Source organism: Chiloscyllium punctatum, chromosome 1 (genome assembly GCF_047496795.1).
Source record: "Chiloscyllium punctatum isolate Juve2018m chromosome 1, sChiPun1.3, whole genome shotgun sequence".
NCBI classification, from domain to species: domain Eukaryota; kingdom Metazoa; phylum Chordata; class Chondrichthyes; order Orectolobiformes; family Hemiscylliidae; genus Chiloscyllium; species Chiloscyllium punctatum.
Genome location: NC_092739.1, coordinates 68,736,964 through 68,764,113, shown reverse-complemented (window position 1 = coordinate 68,764,113; position 27,150 = coordinate 68,736,964). Strand labels below are relative to the sequence as shown.

Below are 27,150 nucleotides of genomic sequence, written 5' to 3'. Positions count from 1 at the left end.
TCTGTAGAATACACTGAGTGATCATTTTGTGTGAGTTTGTTTCTGGAAGATGTGAAATGTTAAATCTGTTGCTCTCCACAGGCCTGAGCTTTTCCAGCACTCTGTTTATGTTTCACATCTCCAATATCCACAGCTCTGTTTTTTTTTGCTCAATAAGTTTTTTTTTCCTTTCTTTTTCTCCCACAACATTTCTGTGTAATCCCTGGGGTCAATGGAACCTATTGGTCCTGGAGGTTGGTCATTAGTGTCTCAACAGCTCTGACATGCTGAGGCTCCTCTCTCCAGAGCCAAGTGAACCTTTCTTGGCTTCAAAGGGTCTGAGGAGGGCAAACACAGTGGTGGTGGAGAACCCGGTCACCTCTGGAGTGTTCTGAGAGGAGACTTCTGAGGGAACTGCTTGTGGTTCCTCCTCTGGTTGGTTCTCTCCTGGAACCACTGTGGCCTTTTGGTGAACGTCCAGTGAATGGCAAGTCATTCTGGGAATGATGTGTGGTAAGATGTGGCCAGAGGGATGTCATGGTAGGTAGTTAATGAGGTGTGTTCAGTAAGATGCAGTGAGAAATGTTGCTAGGCCTTGCAGAGAGAATTCTTCCAAAACAAAACTCACCGCAACTCTCACTCAGCCAAATAAGCATGAAATTCAGCTCTCAGTCCCACACCTGTTCTGACAACACATCCTTTCATACTGATGTTTCCAATATGACTTCCCTCCTCCTCGAGCAGGGATTCCTCCCCACTGCATGTGACAGGTACCGCTTCATTTGACTGTGCACATTACAGCTTTCCAGACTCCATGTTGGTTTTGATCTTTTTAGCTCATAACTTTGTGTCCCATCTTTGGTAGCTCAGTGTTCTTTTCCCCTTTCCTGTAAAGGTATGGCTACATTCTGGGATGTCTTGAGTGGATTTGTACCCACCAATTTGGACAAAGGTGGCCACACAAAGTCTTAGGAAGATGAGCTCACTTTTGATGAACAGTAAATAAGCTTATCACGTATTATTTAATAGCTACTGACATTACGTCTGAGCTGAAACATCAAGCCAAACCTAAGAGTAAATGAACTATATTAATTTTGCCACAAGCTATTAATGCTGAAAAGAATTACTTGGAAACTGGTTCCATTCTCCCAGCACAGTCCTTTTTATATCCTGATGGGTGGTGCTCATTTTGTATTGTTTATTATTGCTTTAATAATCTTGTACAACATCTTCCATTGTTTTTCTCTTTGAGATAGCAGCTGTTTATGGTGCTATCATTCATTCCTCTTCTGATCACCCATTTTGTTTCTTGTCCCATCAATTCTTTAGCCATCTTTTGTCCTACCATCTACCTTGTCAGACCTTCCCTTTTCTCCCCCTTATCCTAACACCCCTTCCTCATTTCCTTAAAACCTTTTACTGTATGTCTTCACTTTTCACAGTCCTATTGAAAGACCATCGTTCTGAAATGTTAACTCGGTTTCTCGCTCCACTGTTGTTGTCAAACATGCTGAGTATTCTCAAACTTTGTTTTTGTTTCCCATTTCTAGCAGCTATAGTGCTTTGATTTTGCAATTTGCAACTGTGTCATAAATCTGATCAGAAGCATAAGGAAAAACCCCTAATAGGACTTGTCTATCTTTTGAGTATTATATCTTCACAAAATTTATAATATTTAATTAAATCTAAGAAGCACCATTATAACACTCATAGATGCTAGCATAGTAATTTGTTTTCATCATGATAGGTAGCTGTGGCAGCCCACTGGAAATAATAAATTTGGGTTTTGAATCTTGAAGATTCCCTTATCTGTATTTGAAATCTGAAAAAAGCAAAATAAATTGGATTCTTATGCACATTAAACTTGAAAAAGAAAGTTCTTTTTTTAATCTATGAAACGAAATTTTCACATAAGTGCAGAGAAGGATAATTACCTGAACACTAATAGCAATGTGGTACTTGAAAGATTGCCAATTGTTATAATTATTACACACAGATGGTCTTAATATTGCTTCCTTGGGCAGGTAAAGACCTGAACACAGAGTGGGAAATACATCTTCAAAGTGGCAGTAAATCCATATTTTGGAATAATAAGCCTATTTAGAGCTCCAGAGAGTTTCAGTGAGAAAATGCAGTCTTGCTGTGCTCTGTGGAAGCCATTGTATCATTTATTTTATGCTTTGATAAAGCATTCTGATCTCCTTCATATTTAATAGGTTAATCGAATCATAGATGGTGCAGTCATAAATAGCTTTACAGGAGGATTTGAATAATTGTGTGGTTCAGTATTGTGAATGTTTTGCCTTGATTTTTTGATTGCTCATCAAATTCTCAATATCACTGGCAAAGAAGCTGCACCCAAGATTTACATGTTGTAACAATATAAATGAAACGAGCATTTCAACTGAAATGTGACTATCATGCTGTCACACATTGCTGTATTATTTGCTAAACTTGGGCATGGAAATATCAATCTTGATATTTTTAAGTGTTAACAGATATTCAACTGCATGTGTTTTTGAGTTATACCCAGATGCTATGAAGCTTGCTTATTTTGATGCCTTTGTTTCTGTATTTTTTGGATTGTTTTTTTTTGTTTAATTGAATGATCCCTCTTTTTAGATTTCATATAACCTATACTCCAGTACCCTCATTGTTGAAGCCCTGTGATCCTTGTCAGAAGTGCTCCCAGGTCAAAGTAAGATTCTTTTCTTTTGAGAGTATTTGACAGAAATGTTTTAGATTGTGAATTCTTAAACGAATCTCTCAAAGGGAGAGCAATCATGATACATGCTGATCTTTGTGGGAATAGCTTTATAACACAAAGAATATTAATACAAGCATTCAAACTTTAAATGAATAGTATCTTGACTTGCTCTTCACTTATTGTCAAAATTTTCCTAATTACTGTGCTTCCATTATTGTTATTTTCTGTTTACGTTCTTTGACCTTCGAAGTTTCCATTTTCTGTGGTTCTTTTTGTTTTATAACTACATATGGAAAGAACCCAAATAGTATATTCCCATAATCTGAAATGAGACAGCAATTTTTGTTTGTTCTTTATCAATGTTATCCTACCTGCAATAATAGAGGTATGTTAGTGACCCGTTGAAGCTGTCAATCCACCTCCCATCGCAGTATCTAAGAGGGAGTTGAAAAAGTGGAGATGTATGCACTGGTATCTAGGTTGAATGTGCTGTTCCATTGTAACAATTTAATTATTCAAGTGTTCCACAGTTTCATGCTGTTCTTTGAATTTGCAAGTTAGAATGGTGGAATTTATTAGTTGTCCAAACAAATTTAAAGGATTGGGAGTTGAAGATGGAAATTTTCATTTAGTTGATTAGATAATCAAATTGAAACAAGTGTTTATGACTAATTTAAATGCAATAATTGAATGAATCAGAACATCAATAAAATATTCTGATTATTAGAAGCTGAAAATAATTTCATTATTGGGCATATTTTTATATTTTCAAATTTTTCTTACCTGTTATCAGTGCAACTCCGACTACAGTAATTCTGTTGTTTGGTGTATTGACTGGTTTATATTACAAAGGAAAACAGAATAATTCCTTGTACAAATTGTAATACTGAAGATCAATAGATCAGGTTTCAGTTCCGGACAGTGAGTGTTGCCCGCACTGTCATATACATGCGGAAAGCAGTGTGGAATTTAATGTTGAGGTGATGAATTGCATAGCAATAATGCGAGGATTGTCAGCTTTTCTTTAATTAGGGTGAAATTGATACGCTATCTTAAGGGTAAATTGGAATATTTTCATATTTAGTGTTCAATATTACAGCACTTAATGTTCTCCAACTTAGGAGATGCCAAATGGCAACAAAAATACTTTGTCCTTGGGTCAGATTTAGGAATGAAATGTTATGCACATGTATAGAATTCTTAAATGTTACCTTAAAGCTTGCCATGCATGATGATTTGAAATTTCTTCCAGTTAAATGTTGGGGATTTATGCCATTACCTTTTGTTCTACTTCAAATTGTGCTCCTTAACTACAGACTCCATTCTTTTCCCCAGCAACTGTGCACAGCTAAACCATTCTGTTTGCAAGCTTTGTATCATATGTGACTTGAGATGAACATCCAACAACATGTCTGCACTATTACTAAGACTGTCTATTTTCGTGTCTAACATTGTGTGATTTTGCCCCGTGCCTCAGCTCATTAGCTGCTGAAACCTTCAATTCACGCCTCTTTCACCTCTAGACCTCACCACGCTGGATTGCTCCCATTTGTGAACAAAAGTCATCCAAAACACTGCTCCACGTTCTTACCTCTGTGCTCATGAACCCAGGAGAAAGTGAGGACTGAACCCACATTTGTTTCTGGTTCAACATCTTCATTTTGAAATTAAAATCCTTCTAAAAAAAATCCTTGCAGGACATTGTCCTTCCCTATCTCTGTAATCTCATCCAGCCTTTCAACCCTCCAAAGATTTGCACTCATCTAATCCTGTTCAGCATCTGTGATTGTATTTGCTCCACTTTTGGTGGCTCTGCCTTCAGCTGCCTAGTCCCTGTGCTCTGTGGGGGACCCTTACACCTGCCCACAATAGGGACTATTGAATATTGATAGGGGTAGATGTGTTTCTGGATCATCTTTCTCCTTAGTGACTGAGGCCAATTAGGAAGATATATTGCTACCTTGATTGAGATCAGATCAAATCTAGCTCGAGTTTACAGATCAAGATTGTGACCTTTATGCAATTTAGCAATGTTGTAGCAAAGAAGTAATACAAGCTTTGCATCTTACTAACTTAATTTTGGTTTTCTCTCCTTTCTGCAGCTGACTCCATTGCGGACACTATGTCAGTGTTCCTTGCAACCACCAACAGCCAAACAGATGTAGTGAATCGCAACAATTCAGCTACGCCACCAAATACGCTTAACCTTCGTTCCTCCCACAACAAATTGGTCAACTCTGAAATAAAGAACACAGAAACCAAGAACAACACTCCTCCGAAGTGCAGGAAGAAATATGCCTTGACTAATATCCAGGCTGCAATGGGCCTTGGAGATACCACAGCATCGCCAGTGATAGTAAATAACGCTAACTCAAAACTGGCAAAGAACGGAGAAAATCAGCTGCGTAAAGCAGCTGAACAGGGCCAGCAGGTCATGAACAAAAATATTAGTGCAGATGTTGTCAAAAATATAATCTCAGAAAAATTGGAGGGCAAGGAGCCAAACTTGCAAGACACAACTTGCACTGAGCCCTTGTCATCACAACCGAGGAAGAGTAAGAGCTTCCTGAATTACTATGCAGATCTGGAGTCATCCACTCGTGAGTCAGAGCAAAATTATGGCAACAATCCTATTGATTGTGAGGAAAACACCGGCCTATCCCATGATAGAAATACAACGAATGATGATGTCGCCAGTGACGAGAGTGTCAGTCCTGAAGATTGCCAAATGGCTACAATTTCCTCCAGTCCAGAAGTAAAGAAAGATCCACCTCGACTGGGAGGGAAAACTGACTGTGCATTGAGTAAAATGCAGAACATGGCCCCCAGTGATGAAGATTCAAGTTGGACCACATTATCACAAGACAGTGCTTCACTGAGTTCACCTGAAGAAACAGGTATGAAAACTGCTAACTTTTCATATATTTATCTCTGTACTGTAATCAGTCATTTTATTGCTGACTTAAATTTTGGAAACTGATTTTTAAAAATAAATTACTATCAAAGGCAAAGGATTGTCAGAATACTGGATCCTAATAAAAAGACATGGAACCCCAGAATTTCAGAAGTAAATGGAAATTTGTAGATGTAGGTCATGTTGCTTTAATTCTTAGTTTATATTGTCAAGCTGATGCACTTCTGGTGTTTGCAGTCTTACAGACGTTAGCTCATTTAATTATAGCATAAAATTGCACAAGACCAACAGATTGAGGAAAGATAATTTCAGATTTTCAATTTCTGTTCATGTTCGCAATGTTTTGGAATTCAGTAATGTAAAGTTCACACATCTAGATGGGCTTTGTATTCATCCTGCTCACATCTAATGGTGGTGGCTTTGCTGACAGTTTTCCGGAGAGACAGTGTTTTCTTAAGTTTGTTTCTGACTTTTCCAGTACCAATGATGCCACTGTATTTTTTAGCCAAACCAAGGATTCCATTGATAGCCTTGGTGTAAAGCTAAGGAAGTGTATCTGTCCATTTAATATAGTGAGAAGCAGTTTGGATAAATGCTATTAGCTGGATAGACCTGCAGCCATTAAAATGTAACCCTGGGAAATTAGATGTTTTTGTCTTCTGATGTGAAAACAAATTGGGGTATTCAAAATGCAGATTGATACAATGTTAGGTGAGTTAATATTATACAGAGGAAAGCCTTAATTTCACATTACACTTTCATGTTTGTATTGTTTATCATGTGTGGGTGTAGCAGATAGAGATGTTTAATACTCAGTTGCTGCAATGTCTTTGTTTAAAATATTTTGTTGATTTAGATTTTTTTATTGTTACCAAAGTGTTCATGATGGTTTTTCGGGGGCTTGCGGTGTTGGGGGTTGTGGGTTTGGGGAATTTGCTGCAATGTACAGAAATGTACATATTAATCAGATATTTGAAGATTCATTACTTTGTCTGACTCCTTTGAAATAGTGACTTATGACAGCCATTTTTCCTATGACCAAACTCTTCAAGTTAAAGTTTCTTATCTGCAGGTTTGAGGCTTTTTCAGGAAGGTGCTTGCTGATTTCTGAACAAAAAAAGAAACTGACTCAAGGTCATTTAACAAGGCCTGTGAAGTGATCATAAAAATAAAGCACTGGAAAAAACTCAGCAGGTCTGGCAGCTTCTGTGGAGAGAGAAGCAGAATTAACATTTCGATTCCAAAATGATTCTTGTTCAGAACCAAATCTTTTTTAGAGTTAGACTCCATTTTGAGCTGTTTTTCCACTATAGATTCACCATCCTACTGAGATTCTGTAGCACTTATTTTAATCTCAGATCTCTAGCATTCACTGCATTTTATTTTTATTTCACGATCTTTGAAGCAGCATGGTCAATGAATCTGTCATACATGAAGAAAACAATCTAGCCAGGGCTGATTGTACTTTGACAGTTACATCTAGTTTAAAGTTATTGTTTAGACCGACTGAACAGGGGCAGAGCCAGTGATGTTTGTCATTCTTTTCGCTTAAGTGTTCTATGGCTAAGGTTTTTATGGAGCTGCCTGCACTTGGCTTATCAGTCTTCAGTCTGCTGACACTTTTCAGACTGCAGAAGTTCTGACTAGCTTGCTTCAGTGATTGTAGTTCACTGAGAGCTGAGCAAATGGTTTAGGAGATCTGGTTTTGTTGAAATAGTACTCAAGGGAAGTGTCTTTGATGTGCCATGAAGGATAGGATAATTTGTATGTCTCCTGCAGAATGCTATTCATTGACTTGCTTTGGTTAAATAGTGCATTGATGCATAGCCAGAGCCTCAGTCTAATGGAACATATATTTAATCCACCTATTGAGAGGAAAAATTTATGTGACAGCACATGATGCATTCCAGTCTACCAGAATAAAGTCTTTGTTTTATTCCTAGGTCTTGCTACCTTTTCTTAGAGGATTGAGCAGGCAAAAATACATCCAAATGCAGAGGAAAAACTAGGTGCCTTATAAGAGATATCAGTGAACTCATGCAAGTTATCTCATGTAAACTTCAGAAATGCAAGTAGTTAGACTAATTGCTGAAATTAATATTTTTTGTCTTTAATTCGGGGGAGACGAATAGCACATTTTGAAAAGCGGTTTTCAGTCATCAACACTGATTCTCTGGGGATTCCACTGATCTCCTCCTTGGGATAAAGATAATCTCGCAAAAATTCAGACTTAAACAAACTCTTTTAGTACCTTTATTCAAGCCATTACTAGTTTGACAATTTTATTATGTTGTGCAATACACATACTGCAAAAATTTCATTATTTCTTTCCCTGTGCCCCTTCTTCTTAAGTTCCCAATGTTAAGGTAAATGCAGATCTGGAGATCTAACCCATACTGCGTCTGTAGGCGATGTTTATCATTCCAATATCCTACACCAGTTTGCACTGAATGATGAACTGCAACCTAGTGATGATAGGTTTCAATCTCTGTTCCTGGCATATTCATCTGAGATCTCAAAGGCTGCTCCATTTCACCCTTAATTACATGTTATTAAAAGATTTTTGACTATCAAGCTTTTAAGAAGCATGAGCAGCACGGTGGTACAGTGGTTCACACTGCTGCCTCACAGCGCCAGGGACCGGCATTCAATTCCATCCTCGGCTAACTGTCTTTGTGGAGTTTGCATATTCTCCCTGTATCTGCGTGAGTTTCCTCCGGCTCCTCTGATATTCTCCCACAGTCCAAAGATGTGCAGGTTAGGTGGATTGGCCATGCTAAATTGCCTGAAGCATCCAGGGAAATGCAAGTAGGTGGATTAGCCACAGGATATGCAGGGTTACAGTGATTGGCTAAGGGGGTGGGTCTGGTTGGGATACTCTTCGGAGGAGAAAGTGAGGACTGGAGATGCTGGAGATCAGAGCTGAAAATGTGTTGCAGGAAAAGCGCAGCAGGTCAGGCAGCATCCAAGGAACAGGAGAATCGATGTTTCGGGCATCAGCCCTTCTTCCTGAAGGAGGGGTTGGTGCGGAGTCGAAGGGCCAAATTGCCTGCTTCCACACTGTAGGAATTGTAAGACTTTTTTAAGGCAAGAATTTAAGAACTAACGTTTACACAGCCATATACATTATGCAACTTAAATCATTCAGAATTTACACCAACATGTGGTCACTAGCCTATTGGCTAAGTAGCCGCAATATTTTGTTGAAAGTCCTTTTTTTTGTTTTATATTCATACAATTGATCATTAGGGAATACAGGAAATGGGCATTTGGTGAGTTTACGTTGATTGACATTACTCTTGGGTTCAGTTTAAATTATTGATCAGAAAGCGGGGAAGGCCTTTGTGTTGAGAGTAGCACTCTAGCTAATAGAAATCTCTCACTAAATCAATTTATGCTATAACTGAAGTGCACCTACAGGGAGCTGAAGGTTAGAAACCCAAATAAGAATTCTATCCTGCAAGATTAGTGGTTAGCATTCAAAGGAATTTAGCTTATTCATTCAGTTTTATATTTGATCTAAGTGACTAGGGTGAGCAGTGCGCATTCTTTACAGTCGGAGTATGCTCTTATATTGAAATGCATTGCAGTGACTGATAATTGAATGCCTGTAGTCAAAACGGACAACTCCTCGACAAAGTGGACCAGTAAATATATCATTGTCTTTCTAGTCGGAGATGATACTGTACTGCATTATATGGATGCCCTCCTGTTAATTCTTTATGGATGTCCTTTGTCTTATTTATTGGAATGGATCAGCATTAATGTCGTGAGCAATGCATTGTTTTAGCTTTCAAAGCAGCAGAATTTGGTAGACAGTGACTTTATGTTGGTTATTTCTGTGCAATCTGAGTTAATTGAGTTCCTGTTGTGGAAGTTGGTTACTGTGTATTTTGTTGATATTCCAGTATTGTTATTTGTGTGTAATATGGAGCTACTGGAACATGCATACAATTAGGTTGAAGAATGTTGGTAGTAGGTCAGAAGCTGAACTGGATTGAAGCAACTGATTATGGTAAGTACTAGTTTATTTCAATAACATGATCAAGGATCCGGGTGTACTGCTAATGGAACATGAGTATACCAAGTGCCTTCCTTTTATTATACAACTACTAACATGTAAAAATGTTGCAGTTTTAGTTTTTCCAAACTTTGTTTTGTTTAAAAAACAAGCTATTTTACCACAAATGAGATATGCAACCAAAACTTATTAAAAAGCAGAGACATCCTCACAGGATATGGGTGTCGCTGGCTGGGCCAGAATTTATTGTCCGTCCCTAGTTGCTTTGAGAAGTTTGCACTGAGCTGCCTTCTGAAACTGCTGCAGTCCATGAACTGTGTAGTTGTACGCAAAATGTCATTTAACAAGGAAGTTCTCGAATTTTGGTCCGTTGAAGAAAAGGTGATATATTTCCAAGTCTGTATACTGAGTGACTTGGAGGGGAACTTTCAGTTGGTGATGTTCCTATGTATTGACTTGTCTGTCATCTCAGGGGCTTTAATGAATTTCTGGAACGCACTTAGTAGATGGTGTACACTGGTGGTACTGAGTATTCCTGCTTCATTGTAGAATAAATATCATTGTTTCTTTTTTGTAAGTAATTGTATTTTTCCTTTTAATTGAAAAATATATAACTGGTTAATCAAATATTTCCTCAGGTAACACATTTTTGCAGTGCAGCCATGTTAATAAAGGATAATTTCCCATATTTTCCATGCATACATCTTCTTTTAAATAGATATTCGTGTATGGTGGTCAATAGACTTTATTTTTGCTTTCAATATTCCTAAATTGTAAGTGCCTGTAATTTGCAGATATTTAGGATATCACTATTCTTTCGGTAGTAGTATAGAACTTAAAAGTTTCTAAAAAAAGAATGAAATTGTGTAGAAGCTTTTTGTCTTACACTGATGGTTGGCAATGAGATGCAGCCGGACCTGTCTCTGTTAGCCATGCCCAGCTAATTAACCTAGCCCAGCAGGGAGTCTCTGGTCACAGAGTAGGTAAGTATTACACAAGAAACCAATTTAAGATTATTATTCAGGCTCACTTTTGCATGCTACAGGCTACATATATTCGCACACAGGACTCTGATCTATGTTTGCGAAAGAAGTTGATCTAAATATTCCTCCTTTTTCAATTGAGAAAGAGTTATAGAAACTGGCAATTCCTACTGCATTCCCCATGGCAACGCCCTGACCAATCTACGTTTACTTACCTGGCCTGAGGTTGATCAGCTACTGAAGATTGACAGTTGCCTTCATGCCAACAATGGTCCAACCAGTCAGCAAATTTTTGTCATGCTGTATAAATTGGTGTTCTCCTTCCATGTTCCCATTCATCCAATCTAGTCCCACCTGCCAGCACCCAGCCCATATCTCTCCAAACTCTTCCTATTCATATACCCATCCAAATGCCTCTTAAATGTTGCAATTGTACCAGCCTCCACCATTTCCTCTGGCAGCTCATTCCATACCCGTACCATAATCTGTGTGAAAACGTTGCCCCTTAGGTCTCTTTTATATCTTTCCCCTCTCACCCTAAACCTATGCTCTCTAGTTCTGGACTCCCCGACACCAGGGAAAAGACTTTGCCTATTTATCCTATCCATACCCCTCATAATTTTGTAAAACTCTATAAGGTCACCCCTCAGCCTCCGACGCTCCAGGGAAAACAGCCCCAGCCTGTTCAGCCTCTCCCTATAGCTCAAATCCTCCAACCCTGGCAACATCCTTGTAAATCTTTTCTGAACCCTTTCAAGTTTCACAACATCTTTCTGATAGGAAGGGGACCAGAATTGCATGCAATATTCCAACAGTGGCCTAACCAATATCCTGTACAGCCGCAACATGACCTCCCAAATCCTGTATTCAATACTCTGACCAATAAAAGAAAGCATACAAATGCCTTCTTCACTATCCTATCTACCTGCAACTCCACTTTCAAGGAGCTATGAACCTGCACTCCAAGGTCTCTTTGTTCAGAAACACTCCTGAGGATCTTACCATTAAGGGAATACGTCCTGCTAAGATTTGCTGGGGAACCTTGTTGAATGCCTTACTGAAGTCCATATAGATCACATCTGCTCTACCCTCCTCAATCCTCTTTGTTACTTCTTCAAAAAACTCAATCAAGTTTGTGAGACATGATTTCCCACACACAAAGCCATGTTGACTATCCCGAATCAGTCCTTGCCTTTCCAAATACATGTACATCCTGTCCCTCAGGATTCCCTCCAACAACTTTCCCACCACTGAGGTCAGGCTCACTGGTCGATAGTTCCCTGTCTTGTCATTACCACCCTTCTTAAAGAGTGGCACCACATCTGCCAACCTCCAGTCTTCCGGCACCTCACCTGTGACTATTGATGATACAAATATCTCAGCAAGAGGCCCAGCAATCACTTCTCTAGCTTCCCACAGAGTTCTTGGGTACACCTGATCAGGTCCTAGGGATTTATCCACCTTTACCCGTTTCAAGGCATCCAGCACTTCCTCCTCTGTAATCTGGACATTTTCAAGATGTCACCATCTATTTCCCTACAGTCTATATCTTCCATGTCCTTTTCCACAGTAAATACTGATGCAAAATACTCATTTAGTATCTCCCCCATTTTCTGAGGCTCCACACAAAGGCCGCCTTGCTGATCTTTGAGGGATCCTATTCTCTCCCTAGCTACCCTTTTGTCCTTAATATATTTGTAAAAAAACTCTCTGGATTCTTCTTAATTCTGTTTGCCAAAGCTATCTTATGTCCCCTTTTTGCCCTCCTGATTTCCCTCTTAAGTATACTCCTACTGCCTTTATACTCTTCTAAGGATTCACTCGATCTATCCTGTCTATACCTTACATATGCTTCCTTCTTTTTCTTAGCCAAACCCTCTCATCTGGACGGGTTGGACCGAAGGGTCTGTTTCTGTGCTGTACATCTCTATGACTCTAGTCCTAATGAATATAAGGGAAAAATCCTTTGACTTTGTGTGATGCTTTGTCAAAATGTACTTTCTGGATAATGACACGTACATGAAGATTTTTTAAACTTTGCTGTTGGCTTTGGACCGACAGCCTATACTTCAGTTTATTAGTTCTGCAATTTTAGAGTGCAGCTGTTTGATCCTGCTTTACAAGGTAACATGAGGTACGTGGACTGTTCCTCCTGCCTGCACCAGTGATGGGCCCAATTGATTAGATTTGATTCCCTCCAGAGTGGAAACAGGCCCTTCGGTCCAACAAGTCCACACCGACCCTCCGAAGAGGAGCCCACCCCCTCTGACTAATGCACCTAACACTATGGGCAATTTAACATGGCCAATTCACCTGACCTGCACATCTTTGGATTGTGGGAGGAAACCAGAGCACCCGGAGGAAACTCAGGCAGACGCTGGGAGAATGTGCAAACTCCACACAGACAGTCATCCAAGGCTGGAATTGAACCTGGAACTTTGGAGCTGTGAGGCAGCAGTGCTAACCACTGAGTTACCGTGTCGCCAATTGAGATTTTTTTTCAACTTTTCAAATCAGAATATAACTTTCGATGGGAGTGAGTCTATTTTAAAACGTGCATTTAAAACATCAATGTATTTTGAAGTAATCAAGACTTCACCAAATACAGACCCATCAATTTTTGGCTTTCTGCTAGTGGTTTAATGTGCTATAATAATTTCGTTTGTGATGTCACTGAGACACATTTATAATTCAAATTTCTTGGATGTTTGGACTAGAAACATTTGAACCTTTTATATGATGCCATTTTACACTCATTTTAGATTTGATTTCCTACAGTATGGAAACAGGCCATTCGGCCCAAAAGGTCCACACCAACCCTCCGAAGAGTAACCCATCCAGATCCATTCCCCTATTTACCCCTGACTAATACTATGGGTAATTTAGCATGGCTAACCGGAGCACCCAGAGGAGATCCACACAGACGTGGGGAGAATGTGCAAACACAGACAGTCACCTGAGGCAGGAATTAGATGCGGGTCCCTGGTGTTGTGAGGCAACAGTGCTAACCACGGTGCTGCCCCACATTTGAAGTGGTAAATTTTATGAGCTGGAATTCTGCAAGTTATTTGCCATCACTCGGGTGTTATCCAATGATATGAATAGTACTGTAGCGCCTCGACATATGAACGACCCCGTTCACGAATAAATCAGTTTACGAACAGGATTGTACGTTAAATTTTGCTTCAACGTACGTACGAAATTCAAGGTACGAGCGAAGGTACGAACACAAAAAGCCCATGTGCAACCATGTAGTTTCATTGTTCTGCTTTGCTACGCACTTGTTGAACGCAAAAGCTCTCGGTCCCCACGTGATCTCATTCAGTTCGTCTTTGGCGTGTGCGCTGTGAACAGCCATCCAAGCATTCTTACGCTATCCGAACAATGGGAAAAATTGGTTCAGTTCACAAACTGATTAAGTTTGTAGGCTGAGGCACTACTGTAGTTGTGCTGTAAATATTGCTTGACAGTCATGTATGAACTGCATTGACAGAGCGATCAGTGACCATAAGACGTAGGAGCAGAAGTAGGTCGTTTGGCCCATTGAGTCAGCTTCATCGTGACATGAGATCATTGGCTTATCCGATCATCCTGAACTCCACCTCTCTGCCGTATACCATAACCTTTAATTCCCTTGCTGAAATCTGGCTATCGCAGTCATGAATCAGCCTCCGCAGTCTTCTGTGGTAAATAATTCCACAGATTTACTAACATAAAATAAATTCCTCCTCATCTCTGCCCTAAATGAGTGACCCAACACTCGTGAGGTTATTCCCTGTGGTCGTAGATTTCCCCTACAAGGGGAAATAACACCTCTACGTCTACCCTGTCAAGTTCCTACCATGCTTGACAGGGCCCTCAGCCATGTTCGACCCATCTCCTGCATGTCTGCCTTCACCCCTTCTCTTCTCTCCTACAACACCAAAACTGTCCCTCTGGTCTTTGCTTACCACCTCCAAATTACCAGCATCCACATCCAAAGGACCATTTCCACCCTGTCAGCAGGATGCCACCTCAAGACAACACATTCCCCTCCCCTCCCTTGTCAATATTTGACAGGTATCATTCTTGTAGGACATTGTTCTACTCTTCCTTCATGCCCAACACCCCGTCACTATCCAAACCTAGAAGGTGCATCACCTGCCTGTTTTCTTCTTCCCCCTTCTCAATGCAAGGCCCCAACCACACCTTCTCGGTGAAGCAGCAATTTACCCTCACTTCAATCAGTCAAGAGTTTACTACTCTCAACATGGGGAGATGAAACCCAGATTGGGCAACCACTTTGTGGAACACCTACATTCTGTCTGCAAAAATGACTGTGTTGATAGTTATAGTCACAGAGATGTACAACATGGAAATAGACCCTTCTGTAGAACTAAATTTAACTGTGGCTTTAATTCAAAGTCTCAAATATCCAAGAATCTTATCCTTGAGTCTTCGTAGAACTGAGCTTAGACTTTTTCAGCTTCAAGTGACCCCTTTTGGGTTTTAACCAAACACCTCTGGTTTTGAACTTTCAAACTTTTTTTTATGCTTGGGTAATTTATCTCTTCGCCCTTCTAAACTATCTCCCTTCTTCAGGAACAACTACATCACAGTTGTGTTCTTTCTCCTATACCTGAAGGTGCTTTAGATTGTTTTCCCTTCAAAACTAACAAATGCATTTTTTTTCTGTGTGGAGCAGTTCTAGTATTAACATGGTAATTTGCTTTGCTGAAATGTGTTTGTTAAATAACTGAGCATCAAGTGCTCTGATCATGAGTGGACTGAGTTTCACAGTATCTTCTCACAACAGATGAAATTCTTGAATTGGCCTACCAACTGAAATATGAAGTAACTAAAATTATTTTAGCCCAAGTGACTCTTCTATTGCATAAAGATTGTTAGGTGTGCCATGTAGAATTCTCAGTTTACACTGATTTATTTTGCTTTCCTGTTGTCTGTTTTAGCAGATGTTCCAATTTCAAAGTATTGCCAAAATGCCATTTTATGATTTGAATCAGTTTCCATTCAATCAAATGCTTGACATTCCATCTGTGAAACTACTATAGCCCACAAAATTTATTCCCTGGAAGATGCATATCAATTGCAAGTCTTGAATTTAGATCTGTTTGAGATTTGTTGACTGATTCCTGGAATCTCTCATTTGGGAGCAGCAAATATTGATAGAGTTCACTTAAGGCTTAGGATGGTATAAGCTTTATTTGTGTTGAAGTGATGAGTTATAAAAATTAATGCCTGAATGAGAGGCACTGGAGCTCCTCTTACCCTATAAAGCTTGTTTTTTTATTCTTGAAATATTGACTAACATATGACATGATGAATGAAATTATGTTGAATTTACAGTCAGTGTTAAATTAGTCAGTTTTACAGTTCTCAACTGAATAACATTCTTAATTTTGTAGCTTCTTAATTGGCTGAGTTTCTCAACCTGAAATTCAACTTTCAAAACTGTAATATTCTGTTTGTGTCACTTGCCTTCATTGCCAGCAAACTATTTAACATTTTGCTTATTGAGATATAAATGTTTGTTAAGAGCACAGCTGTTTTTATAAAAATGCATCAGGCTAGTGCATTTAAGGGAAGTTCAGGAAATTCCTGCTTAATGCATGAGATGTTAACACTGACCTTGGTTAGACCAGATTGGCATGATAATAACATGGATTTTCTATAGAAAGATAGGTACTGAAAATATGTCATGTGCAAGAAAAACTGTTCACTTTTTCATATACATGCTGACTATTGCTTGATGTTCGGTGTTCAGCAGGAAGCTTGCTGCTATTTGTACTGATATTTGGTGAAGATTTTCAACTTGCTGCCTGCATGATATAAAGTAGCATTGTGGATTATCTACTCCTCACAGAAACCAACTAATTTTCATTCCTGTTGAACATGTCCTCAGTTTATTAGTGATCTTTGGTTTAAGAATGCAGGGTGATCTTATTCAAACACAAGATCTTGAGGGGACAGAGAGGAGTGGATAATGGGAGACTGTTTCCCTTTGTGGGGAACTGAAACTAGAGGACATAGTTAAACAATAAAAAGCTTTCCTTTTGAGACAGCAGTGAGGTTTTTTCTCTCTCTCTCTCTCAGCAGTTCATTAGAGTAGAATTCTCTTCCACAGAAGGTTGTAGAGGCTGGGTCTTTAAATTAGCTTTTTGTGCAGTCAGTGGAGTGGAGGATCATAGGCAGCGAGGGGTAGGGAGTCAGACAGGAAAGTGGAACTGAGACCACACCTAGATCAGCCATGATCCTATTGAATGGTGGAACAGGAAGGACCAAACGGCCTACTTCTTTTCCCAAATCCTGTGTCCTGTGATCCAGGCACATCTGATGTAATGTTGATTATTGACTGGAATTTCAGAATGCATTTGTAAGCTTTTAACTTCCTTCTGCAGCTTTGTATGTGCAGTGATTTTGTTATTCTGGTACCTTAAATCGAATATAGAAACAGAATCTGATTCTATGATATTTCTCCCTTACTAATCAACAGCAACAGTGCATTCACTATCACTGTTCATCTGCAACATAATTGAATTTTCAAGGTTTATGATCAACAGTGGCAAATTTCTTGCAACACAGTTTATCGCAGAGTGAATAATGCTGGTGACACTGTACAAAAAGGCTTTCTGATTAATTGATAAGGTAGTGCTACTGCAGATTGTCAGGCTTTTTCTTTAATGAGATACCACTCATTTACCACGGTTTTGTCCTTTGGTCTGGTTTGCTTGGATGTTTAGTTTCTTGATGTAGTTGTGTGAATGGCACTGTTCGTAAGAACAATAAGTTTACACATCACTTTAATACTGATAAAACTGTCACTGAATTTTAAATATCCTATTGTAACATTTACTGGATGAATTTCAGGTTTAGTTGACTAATGCAAGGTTGAAATGTGCCTAAGGTTATCAATACTGAAAGAGACATTTATATTAGTTAAAATACTGTTGATCTCCCATTTTAGAAAACTTTCTCAAGATGCAAGTTTCCTTTTTCTTCTTTTTCCTCAAACTCACTATCTTGTTTACTCAGTTATCACTGAGAAAAGAAGAATTCCTCCACCTTATTTTATGCAGCAGCTCTGTACATGCTAGAATTCCTGTTCGAGGTGCATGTAATATTTTCAGGAGATGTACTTGCCGTTTGGAGCTCAATGTTGCATTTTATCGATATTTTGTACACAATCCTATGCCACACTTTTTATAGCTCTAGCGGCAGGTAACAATAGAAATGTGTTTGTTATTGCCTGTCTTTACTAAGCTAGCAGCTGTTTTGTTCCCTGTCACTATCCTCGAATACACGCAACACTCAAGGTAGTTTACATGAAGTTACTTTTCACTATTTTCTAAACATGGCATTAATGTAATCTGCGCATTCTGTTGCACAGCTTGAAGATTATCCTTGTCATTTTTTCAGTCAGTTAAGTTTGCTACTGCTCATGTTCGTCATTTCTTCACCTATCTGCTCATGGAGTTAATTGCCTTTCACAAAATGCTATCCTCAGTGAATTGTACATGTTGATGGTCTTTTTCTGCACGGGACTAAGGGCAACCCAGAATGATCTTGGGATTATATATGTCTGTAATTCATCTAGCCATCCATTATTCTGCACAGATTTAATTCTTGTGTTAAGATTTGTGACAGTTGCATACATTCATATGTTTAAATTTGCTTTTTTTCAGTCTTATTACCTGAAGGAAATGAGTAGAATTTTACATACTTGAAATGAGATGCCACTGATTGTGGCAGTATACCATTTTCCAATTAAAAATGAAATGTAGTGACAGCTATATTAAATGAGGTGATATGTGAATATTTAAGGAATTTTACAGTTCTGTGATGGAGCAGTGCAGAAGTCATCAATGAACTTTATCCTAATCATGATTTTTAGTTCCGGAGATGTCTGATGATTGCAATTTCTATATATAAATAAAATTGGCTCCAGCTACTAAGTAAAACATTAGATCTTAATTTTAATACAAGGGGTGGGGAGAGAGGACTGTGTAACTTCCTAGAGTGTGCAAAGAGTACTTGAAGGTGACGAGCTGTCTCAGGGAGATATTTTTTCAATACTATTGTTCTGGTACTATAATCAGAGAAGTAATGTTAACCTTCGGTCACACTTTCATATCTGCCTGCCATCCACTAGACAATAACCCTTGTTCTTTGTGTGTTTTGATGTCTGCAAGTATTCTAGTCAATCAATAAAAAAAATTACTTTGCAATACTGTAGCTCTTCAATCACGTGATGATTTTGCTGAGGGACTGCAGGGAGATGATCTTTTTGGTTGTCATAGCAACATAAAGTGCTGAGCAGAAAGGAAGACAGAATGCACCAAATGATCAGTCAATGTTGTGGAGCCTGATTAAGAATGAACAGGTTTCACCAGACCTTAGCCGGAAGTCTGCTCTCTGATTATTGTCTAAGCATTATCTATTTCACAGAGTTTCCATTTATTAGTTGAGCTGCAAGGGAGGTCACTTATTTGTGTATCTGTGCACGTAATGATGCTGGGGAAAGATTATAAGCTGGCCATCATTATCGTGAATTATGAGGGTAGGTAAAACTTCAGACATCTTGTTCTGCATGCGGAATGATCTGGAGTTTAATTATTTAAAAACCAGGCTGTATTTATGGTGGTGCAGTAATGATATTAAGTGCAGTAAGGGCCTGGAATTTTCCAGTCAGCTGTGATTCAGACAGAAAGACTCAAATTGTAAAGTGTTTCCTTATATATTTTGTTGCTTTTCAATACTTAAAACATAACGAAGTGATCTAACACCATGGAATGCAACTTAAGATGACTTGCTACCAATGGACAGTGAGTATATGGATTGAGTGCAAGCAGCTGAAGGATACAGAGCAAGTATTTTCAGCATCATTGCTGAATACGTTTGTTCATTTAAATATAAAATTAGGATTTGGTCATGGCCACTCAGTGAAACAGAACCAAAGGAGGTTGTTCAACTCATGCACCTCTGCAGGTCAAAAAGAACTTTGCAACTTAATTCGACTTAACAGATCTTAGTCTGTAGCCCTCAGGTTATGACACTTCGAGTTCTAATCAATATTTTTAAAAAATACTTTGAGGAAGTGAGTTCCAGACTCCCACCACTCTCTGGATAAAAAAAAAACTTATCTTCTTGGATTCCCTTTAATTTATTGACAGCATTTTCATTTCAACACCACTTTGAAATTTTACCCTGAGGGCGTCATTTTGGACCTTGATTTTTTTCCTTTGTATTCACATGTACTTTTTTCACTTATCTGTGATATTTAACATTTTTTTAATATCTAGCCTTTGCAGTGAGCTGCCTAAGAGACAGTAAGAATTACATTTCTGATTTGAATGATAATTTTAAGCGCATTTTGATTTGCAAGAGAAGAAATATTTGACTTGTGAATAATAGCTGGGAAGTTGTAAATGCATATTTGTGTTTACATGAGATATTTGTTTATAACATTTGATATATCATGCTCAAGCTGATTTTTGCATTTCTGTAGAATTAACAAAATCATACTCTAGATCTTTTGTTTATACCAGAGATTGCTAAACAAGGATTATGGCAATCTCCTAGAATTCTCTGGTATGTATGGCGTTAAACACCATTGCAGACCAGCTCCATTAAACAGGCTGACGCTCAGCAGTGACAACGCTATCAAAGCATGGAAGTAGGGTCATGGTGAGAAAATATTGTTCCAAATAAGACATCGAAGCAGAAAGAGACTGTACGCCAATGAATTCTGCTCTACCATTCAACACGATCTTAACTGAACTTGGGCTTTAAGAATGAAATCCCTTGATTTCCTGAAAGATCAAAAATCCATTTATTTCCATCTTTATATAGTTCAAGAATAATGCATCCATAACCCTATGGGTTAGAAAAATCCAAAGAATCATAAATCTTTGAATGAAGAAATTTCTTTTTATCTCAGTTGTCAGTATCAGCCTCTTTCTTGAAACAGTGCCCCTTTGATTTAGATTCCCTGTTGAGGGAAAATATACCTCAGCATTTATCCTGTTCAGCCACTTTTTGAGTGTTTCAATGAGATCACCTCTCCTTTTTCTACAGAGAATAAGCACCCAACTTTCTCAGCCTCTGAACATTGGTTTCCAAACCAGTGAACCTTTGATGTATTGCTTTCATTGCAATTGCATCCTATTTAAATATTGAGACTAACATTCCACATTAGTCTAGATGAGGTCTCGGAAAAACCCCTTGCAGTTGTCGCAAGTGGGTAATTTGTTTGTCAAATGCCTCTCCCTCATGACTTCTGCTAATTCTGTGTGCAAATGTTAGCTAATATCTGTTGATGTAATACTTATAACTTGAATTCAGATCTGCATTGTATTTCTGGAGTTTGTTTGAGGCTGTTTAAATTTACATTGATTATAGTGAAGACTATGTAAGATACATGGGGCTTGCTTAATAGATCTGAGAAGTTTAGGCATGCCAATTGAGACTTTATCTTATTGTAAGTAACAGAGCTGTATTAAACTAAACACAGATAGTAAATAGAAATATGTGCATAAATAACTTCTGACACTTTGAATATTTGGATGTAAAAATTCAGTGTAGAACAGAGAGAACTAAGTGTTCTATGTAGTATCTCTCTTAAGCCCTGGTGATACATTATAAAGTATTGTGCACTTAGTCCTGTTGACCAAAAGATCAGATTTAATGCCCAGTGTTAGCTGTGTTAATTGATCTCAACCGGGCAGCACTCAACCAGTGATGCTGCTTCGGATCCTTGTATAGCTTATCCAAAGGTTATCCAGTGAGGATGTGAGAGTTATTGGAAATGGGTGTTGTGTTTGTACATGTAATTAATTATCTATGACTCTAGTGAGCTACTGCCATCAGGTGGACCTTACTCAGGAAAAACCCACACTTTAAGGTAGCATAACTATATTTTCTAAAAGGAGTCTGGGGACTCAGTTGGATTATAGTGAACGGCCAGGATGGAAATTGTATGTTTTGCATTGTAATAAGAATTGATTTATTTTGGCAGCCTTTGGTTTAACACTTACACACACGTACGGTAAAAGGATGTATAATTACTGTGGATGTGGCATCACACTATTGAAGTGCATTCAGACACTTTAGCTGAATCTTGTGATTTTGTTTATGCTATTGCCAGTTGTGTCTTCTATTTTTGAGGATTTTTCACAACAAGGCTGAATGTGTTTTCTCACTATATCTTACCAAACACGCCTCTCTATCTACCTGCCCCATCCCTGTGGAATCCACTCATCTGAGTCTAACCAGGTGCACTTCCCGGAACAACTCATTACTGCCAGGCTATTCTAGAATTGATTGGCATCTCTAGTGCCGGTGGCATTTTTAAATAGGTTGTTGTGTACCCAGACAAGCCAGCGTGGAGCTGCCCTGAACAGCTGCTGATATCTGCACTGGACACGTCAGAGCAGAGGTGCTTTGATAGCTTTGCAGGCAGGAACCTGGAAGTCCTTCTGGACAGGCTGGTATACGGGTGGGACATTCTTTCCTCCTGAACCAGCTGAGGGGCTGTGCCATCCTGGTCCAAGGTTACTTCCAAAGTTAGTGCAGTCTCAAGTATCTGGAGGAATGCCCAGCACTTTAGGAAGAAGATCAATAGCCTTTCCCACTCCACCAGGATGTGCCACCATCTTCTTTCATACCTCACACTCACTCTCTCCAAAGCCTGTGTTGTTGAGACCCCTATAAGATTCCGCCTTTTTATAAGTAATATTGCTCAGGAATGCCAGTTTTTCGTACCCATAGTCTTTTGAACTTATTGAGAAAATGTTTGTCTTCTTATGAAGGCTCAAGTTATTTCACAGATCAACTCATTATTGGGATTAGAGAGTGTTGCTTCTGCTCGTGAAATACACAGAGGAGACCGTGAGGTCTGCAGAGAGATCAGAGTTTAGAGAGTGTTGTTGGAAAAGCACAGCAGGTCAGGCAGCATCCGGGGAGCAGGAGAATCAACGTTTCGGGCCGGAGCCCTGAAATACACAGAGTTGAACTCTTGTCAGCCATCTTGCAGACTACATTGATGTGGATACACAGTAGTTAACATTGTAATGACAATGAACAGAGTGAGATTCACCACCTCGTGACACAATATAAATCGGCAAACGAAATTTAGAAAATGTTTGCATACCAAGTGTCTAAGTGCTTCTAAAAAAATTGTAATTATTTATACATACCGAAAACCTTTATGGACGGGTGAGAGGTTGGATCATCATGGGATTCAGTGCAGTGGTCTCTTTAATAAAGAGCAAAATTGGGAATCCTGTTTGTAGGAAAATGCTTGCAACTGTTTATATCAGATCCACCACATAGTGCCAAGAACAAGGAATCTTTTGCCCTTTTTTCATTTTTGTCCTCTCCTTTCAGTTGTCTACATCTGATATCTGTCGGCATGGACAGGTTGGGCCAAAGGGTCTGTTTCCATGTTGTCCATCTCTATGACTATGGCTCTATGATTGAGTATCTTAAACCTTTGAGTGTTGTGACGTTTAGCAATCGACTCTAAGCTGTCTTTGGGTAAGTTTATTCCAATAAAAAGATGACATCTGGTCACACAGCACCCTGAAATGTAAAAGCAAGGAAAAATGTTCAATCCCTCAAGGATACAAAGGCAAACACCCATATTATGATGGATTCGAAATACAAAGCGTGCATTTATCGGCTAGGTTATTAACAGAAATGAATGAAGCACGTCATGAGTTTATATTTGTTCCTTTAAGAGGCACAAGTTGGAAACCTGGATAAATTCCGTTGATGTAAAGAACCACAAAAGGGAAGTTGGAAGTCTGCGGGTTTCCAGATCGAGTTGTGGCTGAGATTATGTAAAGACCAATCCTAACGGGTGAAGACAAGTTAGCCCTGATCTCTGCAACCAGCTGGATTGTGTATTCAGACAGGGTTTTGTTCACCTCGCTGGAGGATGGTTCCTCCGATCCGGTGGTTTCCAGACTGACTTGTTTCATGCTGGCTGTTGGAGTACTAAGAATTGTAAGTACCCGAAGTTAGTTTTGATCATATGACCTCATGATCAATACTTCTGTTGTCCACATAAAGGAAGCAAAATTAGAATTACACAGTGGGGAGCGACAAGTGTGCAGTCACAAATCAATCTGTACAGAGATGATCTATCCAACCTCTGGAGCAGCTGAGACTTAAACCCAGCCCCAGCCCAGAGGTAGGGACACTACCACTGCACTGATAAACTAACTTCTCCACACATTTCTTTAAATTTCAAGCCAGCAGACGTAAGCTCTGGGGAAGACCATTAAATTTGAGAATGGTAAATACATGGAAACAGCCTACCTGTTAGGATTCTGGTAGAGGCGATGATAAAATTGGAAGGTTTATACTTTTAAGACCCTTCCGGGTACTGAGCTAATTCTCTCTCTATGCAGAAATCACAAAAGGTTACATGAATTTTGGTGATCATCTTTGGGATTTATTTTAAAAGTGGACTACAAATTGTCATTTTGATTTTTGATTTTTGAGAAGATTTGTAGCTCAGGTTGATGATAAGTTTGTAAGTCAGCTTGCTGAGCTTGAAGGTTTGTTTTCAGATGTTTCATCACCAAACTAGGTAACATCAGTGAGAGTCTCTGGTGAAGCACTGGTGGCGTGTCCCGCCTCTCTATTTATAGCTCTTGGTTTCTTAAGATTTTTTTTTCCCCAAGGGATGGTAGATAGGGTCTAAATCAATGTGTTTCTTAATGGAGTTCCATGCCTCTAAGAATTCTTGTGTGTGTCTTTGTTTCACCTGCCTTAGGATATGTGCGTTGCCCCAGTCAATATTGACTGGAGTCCATATCCGGAAAGTTTGAAATATGGTATCTTTACTGAGTATAATGACTCCCATTTCTAAAAGCACATAGCAGTTTGAATTTTCCTTTGCAAATCACAAGCTTGAAGTCAGGCTGATTTTAGCTTGCACCTGATGCAGGAGAGCCAATCAGGAGCACGCAATTTGAACAACTTGTAGATCACAATGAATGAAGGAAATGGTGATTGACGAGGGAAGGTTAAAGTAGCACAAGGTGGAGATCCCATACAGCTGATTCCTTAATCTTGACCACTATCTGGTGGGCCTGTTACAAGTGACAGATAAATAATTTCAGGCATTTTTCTGCAAATGGGATTACCGATTTTTGTCCTTTAATGTGACCACTGTACCTGACTCCCATGACAATCCGACTCCCATGACAGTCCAACTCCCTGCTCTGCCTATCCCTGCAAGTAAATGGGCTGTGGTCTCAATGGGGATACCTTGCATCACTGGCAATATTTCGCCACCTTACATGAATGCCTCTTCATTTTCTTAATTATGTTTATCTTCATTTTGCTGATAAACACGGTCGCCGCCACCAATCTGAAGCTGTCACCGGTAAAAGTTACATGGTGTGAGAAATTCTTGGTTAGTTAATCCCACTTGCGACATGCCAATATTTATTGTTGTTGTCAATGGATTTAAACAGATGCTGCCTGTCACTGTTGCACATGTGACTTGACACTTTCTTCATGAACTCTGCATTTTCATTCATTGTCACGTTCCAACATTTCTTAATGTAATAATAACAACCAATGAGGGTATTTCGAAGAGTACAGCAGGGGTTTACCAAAATGTTTGCAGAGATGGGGAATGTTAATGCCCAGATTAGGTTAAGGAAACTTGAGTTTTGGTACTTAGAGCGAAGGAGATTGAGGGGAACTTTGATAGTGTACAAAATGATGACCACTTTGGATTAGGCAGATGAGGCAAAATGTTTGCATGAGCTGATTTGTACCAGAGCTGAAGGATGTCGATTTAAAGGTTTTGGCAAGAGGTGCAGGTGAAATGTGAGGAGATGAAAGGGCTTTTTAACACCCAGTCAGTGGTAATGACCAGGAATTTCTTGCCCACAAAGCAATGAAAGGTGTGATGATGTGTTTTCAAAAGCAAATTGGATGGACATTCAAAGGAAATCAACCTGCAGAGATTCAAATCGAAAGGAAAAGGAACTGACCAGCTTGGTCCACTGTGATGGGTCACATGTTTCCTAATGGTCTCTATAAATGCTGCAACTTCAACCTCCTCTGGGGACTGCCTCCAGAAATCTGGAGCTTTTGGTCAGTCTGCCTTAAGGTCATAAAGGAAGTCGATTAACAAAAATAGGGTGGATGTGGCTGCATGTAATTTTCCACATTTTGAAAATGTTGAACAATGTGCCTAAAACATCGAGGTATTTGGAGAAAAAATCTTCTATTAAAATGGAATAAAGCAGACTTCCAATCAAACACTCATTTGGTAGTACAGAGTGGGAATATTGCTAAGAAATACTTTTTTAAAAAGCTTTTCTTGCACTCAGAACATTCAGAAGTATATCAGAGTAAAGGAGAATACTATTTTAGACAGTGAGATGAGGGTGGCAATTAGATTCTGGTAGAATTGGCATTAAAATTCATATACTAGATATGTTGGTCATGTGTCTCAAAGATTGACAAAGTGACGCAGCAAGAGGCAACAGGCAAGTTATTGAGTCTCCAACTAGCCTGTACTTGTAAAAATTAAAATATGCACGTGCATGTACATAACTATTTCACAGCATTCTGTTCTTTGCGGACAGACAAAAACATGTTCGCACATTGTGCCTGTTTTCATTTTCAAGAAAATAGGGAATAGCCATTCTCTTCTTTTTCCAAGGTAATGTGTTGACCAGTCAGCCTGCCTGCCTGGTTTAAATTTAAACAATGCTGATCAAAGAAAGGGATGATCACCTTATTGGTATTGTATTATAGACCGCCCAATAGTCAGAGGGAAATTGAGAAACAAACTTGTAAGGAGATCTCAGCTATCTGTAAGAATAATAGGGTAGTTATGGTAGGGGATTTTAACTTTCCAAACATCGACTGGGACTGCCATAGTGTTAAAAGTTTAGATGGAGAGGAATTTCTTAAGTGTGTACAAGACAACTTTCTGATTCAGTATGTGGATGGACCTACTAGAGAAGGTGCAAAACTTGACCTACTCTTGAGAAATAAGGCAGGGCAGGTGACTGAGGTGTCAGTGGGGGAGCACTTTGGGGCCAGCGACCATAATTCTATTTGTTTTAAAATAGTAATGGAAAAGGATAGACCAGATCTAAAAGTTGAAGTTCTAAATTGGAGAAAGGCCAATTTTGACAGTATTAGGCAAGAACTTTCGAAAGCTGGTTGGAGGCAAAGGGACAGCTGGAAAATGGGAAGCCTTCAGAAGTGAGATAACAAGAATCCGGAGAAAGTATATTCCTGTCGGGGTGAAAGGGAAGCCTGGTAGGCATAGGGAACGCTGGATGACTAAAGAAATTGAGGGTTTGGTTAAGAAAAAGAAGGAAGCATATGTCAGGTATAGACAGGATAGATCGAGTGAATCCTTGGAAGAGTATAAAGGAAGTAGGAGTATACTTAAGAGGGAAATCAGGAGGGCAAAACGGGGACATGAGATAGCTTTGGCAAATAGAATTAAGGAGAATCCAAAGGGTTTTTACAAATATATTAAGGACAAAAGGGTAACTAGGGA

General features: G+C 39.1%; 1 protein-coding gene across 6 annotated transcripts in view; it reads left to right on the top strand.

Annotated features, from left to right (window-relative positions):
* LOC140475997 (amyloid beta precursor protein binding family B member 2-like) overlaps positions 1 to 27,150 on the top strand; it is a 268,491-nt gene that overhangs the window by 118,949 nt on the left and 122,392 nt on the right. For 4 of the 6 annotated variants that reach the window (XM_072567920.1, XM_072567917.1, XM_072567911.1 and 1 more), the window contains exon 3: positions 4,789 to 5,583. In XM_072567920.1, coding sequence (XP_072424021.1) covers positions 4,789 to 5,583 — 795 coding nt within the window. Of the gene's footprint in view, positions 1 to 2,601; positions 2,678 to 4,788; positions 5,584 to 27,150 lie in introns of all 6 variants that reach the window. The other 2 variants (XM_072567929.1, XM_072567939.1) reach the window with 1 other exon arrangement.